This window comes from Rhipicephalus microplus, chromosome 1, assembly GCF_043290135.1.
Source record: "Rhipicephalus microplus isolate Deutch F79 chromosome 1, USDA_Rmic, whole genome shotgun sequence".
Taxonomy (NCBI): Eukaryota; Metazoa; Arthropoda; class Arachnida; order Ixodida; family Ixodidae; genus Rhipicephalus; species Rhipicephalus microplus.
In genome coordinates, this window is record NC_134700.1 from 197521294 (window position 1) to 197529552 (window position 8259).

At 45.3% G+C, this 8259-nt stretch overlaps 1 protein-coding gene across 1 annotated transcript; it reads left to right on the top strand.

The window, feature by feature from the left end:
* The first annotated feature begins 1213 nt into the window (after positions 1-1213).
* On the top strand, positions 1214-3621 carry LOC142803730 (uncharacterized). Its single transcript, XM_075889512.1, has 2 exons — positions 1214-1450; positions 2005-3621. Exon 2 carries the CDS (start codon positions 2141-2143, stop codon positions 2921-2923), a length of 783 nt encoding a protein of 260 aa, XP_075745627.1. The 5' UTR covers positions 1214-1450; positions 2005-2140; the 3' UTR covers positions 2924-3621.
* Positions 3622-8259: the final 4638 nt, after the last annotated feature.

Consider the following 8259-nt stretch of genomic DNA (forward strand, 5'->3'; position numbering starts at 1 on the left):
TGCCCCAATCCCGTCTCTTTTGCAGCCATCTTTATGATTCAGTGTACAGTTAAGCGCCCCTCAAAAAAGTTGTGCGTTGCCACTGCGCAAAACTGTGAGTTGTGTAATTCCTCTGCTTCGGTGATTCCTGTTGTACGGAAGTTAATTCTGAAGATAGCTAGTTCTTTCGCTGAAAAAAGATAGTCGCAGAACTTCTTGTTTGTTATTTCCATCGTCAGACTACTGGAGATGTTTCCGATGCCTCTCGGATCTCTTCAGCGGAAAATTGACTCTGAAGGAAGAGCGTCAACTCTCGGAGTGATAAGGAACGGAAATCTAAATCACACTCTGGACTGGAAACCTCTCTTTTCTTCTTTTCTCTTAGAGACATAGGAGACAGAAAATTGGGCACCATCACAGTCCGGATTGGGAGTTCAATGAATCCAGCAGCAAGCAGGCAGCGTGACCGAAACATTCACGCACTCGCTCATTATAAAAGATTGCCACGCGAACCAAAAAGCACCAATGTGCAGATCGGAAGTGTGCGCGAACGTTTGATGAAATTCTGAAGTAGGGTTGCTAAATATTTTAAGAACACATTGACTTCGTTCAATTTCGCGTAAAATTTTACTTGTTTTCTACATCTTGCGTACTTACCAAGTGCAGACTGATTGAGGATGATGTCACTGAGACTATTTGTGTGGTTAACTTTGCCTATAGGATTTTGGATGGTCACGCTACATTTCAACGTTCGCTTTTGTTTTCACGCAGGGGTAGTGTGGAATGGCCGAGCTCGCCCGAATCACGTTATATGTGTACAAAAGCGTAGTCTACTTGGATATCTTGCGGCTGTAGGCACAACGCGCTTCTTAATATACGAAGTTTATGACAGTGAGAATTATTCTTTCGGAACACGCTCAGCAAAGGACTCATCACGCACCCTTACACTCTCTTGACCTTCGGAATTGGGGCTGTCATCATCTTGAGGGAAGACTGCATATGGCACTCCGACAGTGACTTCACGGAAGTGATTCTGTGCGCCCGCATACTAGCGTTCTCGTGTGTGTGTGTGTGTGTGTGTGCGTGTGTGTGTGTGTGTGTGTGTGTGTGTGTGTGTGTGTGTGTGTGTGTGTGTGTGTGTGTGTGTGTGTGTGTGTGTGTGGAGGGGGAGGTGCGTGCGTGCGTGGATATGTTTTCTATCATAGCCTCCTATATTTTTTCATGCCCGCGCAGTGGAGCGGCGGAGGCTATCCGCTGCCCTCTCTCTTCCTCCTCGATTTACGCCTGCCTTCTCCGCAAAGGGCGCTCGCACCCCATACTTGCCCGTACATGCTCTGGAGCGTACCAAGCATAGTCAGCATAGCAGCATAGTTCGCTACGCTGCAACGTGTTGAGGCACCTCGAAGCCCTCGAAGTACCTACAGTGGCTTTAGAAGCAAAAGTTGTTCCGTGTCCGTCGTGTTTGCCGCAGGTAAGCTTGTGCGTCTTGCAGAAGCAACGGTTTTAATTATGTTTTTTGTTTGTACTATCAGGGAAGCATGACAGAACTCGCAGACAATGTGTACAGTGCTCGCGGAATAAAACGCGGCCTGTAAAGATTCAAAAACAACTAATGGTATATGCAATTTAACGTGATAAGAACGCCATATCGCTGCAAATCTGACCGCTAATGTTAACGTGGTCTCTGGTGTAAGTGTAAGAGGCAGCCCTACGCCATCGTAGCACAAATTCGGAACGCTGCAAGTGGAAGTACGTTTAATACATAGCTTTAAATTGTCGCTTTTAATTCCTTGAGCATTTTACACTGAAATATTTACATGAACGTTTATTGTTCTAACAGCGTTCTGATCCTTAAGGTTCAGTGCCACTGAATGAAGCGACCGTTTGTTTACTATTCTACGGGTCCATGTGTGAGTTGCTAGCGCCGTCACAATCTATATTGTTTGCTACTCTAAAAACTGTGATTTACGGTGCATATTCATGCTGCATTACTTTTCACATACCAATTCGGTTTTCTATCTGCAGTGTGGAATCAGTAAGGGTGCTCTGTACCCGACAAGATGCCGTACTGCTGCGTACCACGCTGCAAGTCTTCGAGCAAACAACGGACGCCGAGCATATTGTTCCACGAGATACCAAGCGATCCGGTACTTCGAGCGAAATGGCTAAAGGTCATTTCTCGGGACGACTGGACACCAAATACGACGTCGTGCTACTCGACTGTATGCAGCCGACACTTCAGTTCCTCCGACTTCAAGGAGGGCTGCAAAATCGCAAACTCAAGAAAGATGCTGTTCCCACCATTTTCGAAGAGTATCCTCCGTACCTGCAGCCTCCGAAAAAGAGAGAGAGAAGTGACGCGTCTGTGAGAAAACGCGAGGCAGCTGCGCCAGTGAGCACGCCACCGCAGAAACGAAGAGCAGTTGAGAGCCAATTGGAAACTCCTTCACTTCCTCGCAATGACTTGCCGTCCGTCGACGTGGACTCTCAAGATTTATCTCCAATGGATTGCACCGCAAGCGAACTGCCGCTACCTCTGGAAAACGGCGCAAGCGAGCGCTGCATTACTGTGACCATGCAGGTGGACAGAGCTGTGCAGGTGTCGTCATTATCCTCGGTTTCAGCAATGGACAAAAGAAAGTGGAGACGTAAAGAGCGAGACTTGAACGCGCGAATTGAGCGGCTCAAGAACACCGTCGACAAGTACAAACAGGAACTGCAAAAGCTCAAGGAAGAATCCTATGTGTCTGCATTCCTGCACGTTGTGGAGAAAGCGAGAGAGAAAGGCCTGGCTGCTTCAATATTAGTGGAACAAGTTCAGAATTTCTCGAAGAAGAAACCAACGTGGTCTGAGCAGACAGTACGTCATGCTGTGGTGTTGCGTAACCTCTCGACTTGTGCATACGAACCCGTAAGGAGCACAGGTATTCTTCGGCTTCCCTGACGAAGTACCCTCGAGCGCTATATGGGCTCATCACGTGGAGAAGTTGGCGTGACCGAACTCGTGAAGCAAAGGCTGTCTGCAGAACTCGCTTCTTATCCCTCGTTGCAAGCGAGGGCATGCTCTTTAATTGTAGACGAAATGCGAGTCAAACAACGGCTACTTTATCACAAGCAAAGAGATGCCTTCATCGGTGAGGTGGACTATGGCGTAAACTTCCCAAAAAAACAACAAATGAGCCTGTGCTGGCCAATTCACTCTTGTGTTTCGTCCTTAACGGCCTTTCAGTTTCGTTCAATGTACCCGTGGCATACTTTTTCACGAGAAACTGCACAGCCCGTGAGCTGCACATGCTCATGAGACACGTTCTGAAGGAAGTTGAAGAAATAGGATTTATCGTCGTGCGCATTGTCACAGACAACCACAAGATCAATGTCTTGGCTATGCAATCTCTGTCCAACGGAAGCCTGATGCTTGTTGTGTTCTTCGATGTGTTCGAAGCCATGCAGCACCAGGAGAATTTGCTCAAACTTTTGCTGACAAAGTTCTTCCGCCCTATATTCACCAACTTCGCTCTGAAAGCGACAGACAAACATGACGTCGCCAAATTGTTCGAAATAAAGCCGCTTTCACGAAAGACCACGAAACCGTGAGCTTGATCTCACAGCTGGGGGCCTAAGTGAAAGGTCCAGTTTTCACAATATGTCTCGTGTTGCTTGCTTTCAATGTACTGTGGGGATGGAAAGAAACGGAAAAGTGCGGCATCTACATTCTCTGCTGTTTCGAATTTCTTTTCGGGTTGTTGTATCCTGCATGATAATTAAAAGCCACTAGAATAAAACTATTTTAGCATATCTTATTTTTATTCCCACCAGGGTTACAGCGGGATGCAAAGATCGCGCCGCACTGTTCGCGTTTTTTTTTCTATCACCGCTGTGCATCATGAAGAAACACTAATGCAACCTGCGCATTTATTTTACAGCTCCATATCTAATACGAACGCAAGTTTCTCTCCAAAAGCATGCGCGCAACAGCGTAGTCGCGTCGTCTGCTCTGGGAGTGGGTATGGGGTGACAGCGCCGTGTGGTGGCGAGCGCATGAAATAGAAGGTACGGGTGGGGCGCCTTGCTCCGCTCCCCACTCGGCTGGCATGAAAAAATATAGGAGGCTATGTTTCTATTCTCAGCGCCAATACTACTTACCTATTTCAGCAATAGGTTGTTGTTGTCATGAAATGCGGGACACTTTATGAGCCTGGACTGCCGTATGCTGTCATGTGTTGTGATTTTATGCAGCAGTAGCTGAGGCTAAACCATGAGCTAATCTGTAGTGTTAGTGAGCGGAGATGTCTTCTTGCTCTTGTTCGTTCAGCGCCTTGGTGATGAAAAGTGCGGGTCACTCTAGGGGCACGGGCTGTCGTATGATGCCATGTCACGCACGCAAAACCATCTATAAAATTGAAAAAAAGGACGAAAAAAGTTAAGAAAACAACCACAATTAGAAAAATAAAAGCAGCAAAAAAGGCAGAAAGAAATAGGCAGAAGTGACAAGAGTATATCAATATAGACAAAAAACACAAAAAAGAAAAAATTAGGAAAGGGGTGAGCAAAGATAAAACCGTACAGAAGTGAGGGCTGACCAACTCCTCCTGTCTTTCAGGCTTGGCATCCCTAAGGCGAAGCTGCCTCTCTATTTTTACTGATTGTTTTATATAATTTGGTGATACTTTTTGAGTAATGAACATCAATAATAAAAAAACAACGTGCGTAAAACAGAATGAGTGCAACAGTTGCTTATTGTACGTTCAGATAAGCTAGGGCTGCCCGCATCTTGAACAGAAATTAACAAGATTGAAAAAAAAATTACGTTAAATTATTCTTTGCAGTAATAATTGCGCACGCAAGTAGGAACCGAAAAGTCCTACTTGCCAACCAACGCTCATGGCGCTCATGTCAAAAGGCGAGTGAACGAACACGATCCAGTCCCAAGACGACAAGGTTATCTAGACAACTTGCACTCGCTCACTAACCGGTATCCGCAGTAGGTCGCTTACCCATCGTTCCTGCCATGCCACCATATTTCTGCTCGTGCTCGGCCTCAGGCTGCTCCTCATCAATTCTTGAAGCTAATCAGTAGGAGAATCGGTTGGCCATGAAAAAAAAATATACGGAAAACGATGACAGAAGAGAAGCCGGAATACGAAACATCGAACTATACATTCACGTACTCACGTAAGCCAGGCAAAACCGCAGAACAGACGTGAAAGCAAATCGCTACTACAAAGACATATTGCTAAGAAATTTTCCACGAAAAACTCAGGCGCCCTGTCATACAAAAACTTTGCTGTCCCTCTATGATAGCTATACCAGCCGGCTCCACGTTACAAGTGCCAGATCAGAAACCTAACTGAAGTCTTCCGCAATTCTTTGAGGAATGAGCACATTGGTGAAAAGAAAAAAAGCGGTGAAGAGAAAGGCTTGTCGATATTTGTTTACGTGGCATCGAAAGTTGTAGCTGTCGCTTGCAAAAGCGCTCTAAAAAAAGGGGTTGACTTTTTGCGTCCTGCGTGTAATGTTAGCACAATAATATCGGACAATCTTAAAGCTTCACTAACATTGTGGTGCGATCTGTGCCAAGTGTTGTTAGCAGTTATTGTTACTCTACTGCATGAAAATAAAAAAGTAGGCGGGCGTGTCAATAAAGACTGAAGCTACTCTTTATCATAGCTCTTTTGTGACCATAATGCTACTTGCCACTAGCTCACTTGCTAAAGACCTGATTCAGCTATTTTTGAGAAACACACACACGCAATCATATAAACGCACGACTCGTACTAATGTTTAGTTCATTGCGTGTCTTAATAATATTTATCTTGAAAAAACATTGACATACCGCTCTTCAGAAATTTTTTATTTCATCTTTTTGCTAGTGTTGCTCATACCACGTACTGGACGCGAACAAAATATGTCAGTATATACCTTAAAAAGTAGCGAGCTTAAAAATAGAAAGCCTCGTTCACGCTTGCCCTTTGTCTTAAGTAGTAAAAGGTGGTAACGTGATTAGACACCATTCGCATGTCATTCACCTGCCAGGCTTCGCTTGTCATTGAGCACTTCCCTGGTGCCTCGAGGATAGGAACGTCTGTGCACGTCATATTGGCCACTTGCAACTCTGTTTTAGAATGCACGCATACAACAAATGCAGCGGAAAGTTATCCTTAAACATAATTCCTCACATTGCGACTTAGCCAAGCGCCCACTACACATATTCCTGTGACAGAACACTGAGTTGCACACTCAGGGTGTCGCTAATTATTTGCTGAATATGTATTGCTGCTGAGTGGTAATGAGTGGTCTTGTAAATGACCAACTCATTCAGCAATTCACATCATTGAACACCTGGTGCAGGTGCACGCTTCGGTCACATGATATTACTTGTGTTAGCACTTAACACGACACCTGCACAGGTCTTCTTCCGTAGCAGTTTCAAGCAATGACAGTGTTCTGGGACACAGAAATAATGTATCTGATGGCTTAAAAGGAGAGCGAGAATAAGATATTGAAATGTTGCTGTTGCGGTACAGCATATATAGGTTTTTAAAGCACAGCTTGCTGGGCCGTATGCTCTTCTGTGTGTCATGACAATGAGCAATAGAAAAGTTTTGAGAGCGACTGTATTTGTTTCCTGTATAGGAAGAGACACAAAATATACCCTGCCGGGGGCCTCGCATGGAAATCTCGTTGTATTTATGATGTAATTGCACAAGAGCGAACGACAAAAAAATAATTATAATAATAACTTTTTTGTATCACCTATGTTGTCTACTCTATACCACTGTTTTGCAATTGTGTATACGGGAGCCAAACAGAACGTTGTGTAAGTGTAAGACTAAGAGAACATTAGGATTCTCTGAAAAGCCACGTTAGCCTTATCTTGCAGAGCATTGCAGGAAATGTGGCTGTGCACCACACTTTAGTCGCACTTCTGTGTTGTTCCAACATGAAAATCAAAAAGCACGGGAAATTATTGAGACGGTGCACAATCACAAGAAATGAGTCTTGCGTCAGTGTTCCCTCTTGTTGTCTTGTATAGAAACGAGTGAAGTTATGTTGTTGTATGACGGACATGCTATAGTTTATGTGGCCTGGTTTCTTCTTTATATGTATCCCTTTTATCTTGCTCCTCCTCTTCCATGGCCCTCTCTTGCTTTTTATCTTGTCCTTTATATTGTCTTGTTCTTGCAATAAAGATTCCATTGATATAATCTGAGCCTGTTTGTATTTTTCTTTCCCTTTGTATTTCCGTTCGATTTTTGCGCAGTTACATAATGGATAACTCGGTGTTTTAAGACTTCACATGTGAGAACATCAACGACGGCAGAACTCGAGGCTCTGCGCAATGCACTGGAACTCAGCAATTCAGAAGAAAGACCAGGTAAATGGGCTGTGTTTTCTGACTCAAAACCAGCGTTACAGTGCCTGATATCAGTTTTCCGACGCGGATGCCACGACCAGTTGACCTATCAAACCGTGAAACTTCCCCACCTTTTAATACAAAAAGGCCACGACATCGTCTTTCAGTGGTTACCTGGGCATTGTGGTATAGGCGGCAATGATTCTGCAGATCATGCTGCTCGCACGTCACATAAAGAAGCGAACAGCGTTCCGATTCCGCTTTCAAGAGGGGATGCGGCGAGGCAGATTTGTCAACTGGCCCGCAGTCTCACACTGACTGAGTGGAACACACCAAGCATACGACGTACAAGACTGCACGAGCTCGACCCTTCACTACAACTCCGGCCTCCACCCGGCCTACATCGACGTGCAGCTTCGCTTCTCTATCGCCTTTGGCATGGAGTTGCTTTCACGAAAGCTTATACCACGTTAATTGGAATTACTGACTGTGCGGCGTGTGATGTTTGCGGCACCGACGAAAATATAGAACACCTGCTGTGCCACTGTCCTCAATTTGCCTCAGATAGACAAGAACTTGCCAACGCAATGCGGCGACTGGATGATCGGCCTCTTTCTGTGCAGGTGCTATTACAGCAACGTACACATGCCTCGGCAGCCCACAAGGCAATGAAAGCCCTGCTGTGTTTCCTGAGAAAGACAGGCTTGTGTGAACGCCTCTGACATGTGGTAGAGTTCTACACGCTGCAGTGAAATTACTGTCAGTCTCTCCCCAACCCCCCTTTTTTCCCTCTCTTCCCTCTTTCTCGTCTTTCTTGTCCCCTTCCCTAATACCCCAGTTTAGGGTAGCCAACCGAATGTCTTTCTGGTTAACCTCCCTGCTTTCTCCCTTTTGTTGCTTCCTCCTCTTCCTACATAACGGATCAT

Excerpts from the sequence above, each read along its gene's own strand:
- LOC142803730 (XM_075889512.1), top strand. The coding sequence starts at position 2,141 with ATGGCTAAAGGTCATTTCTCGGGACGACTGGACACCAAATACGACGTC.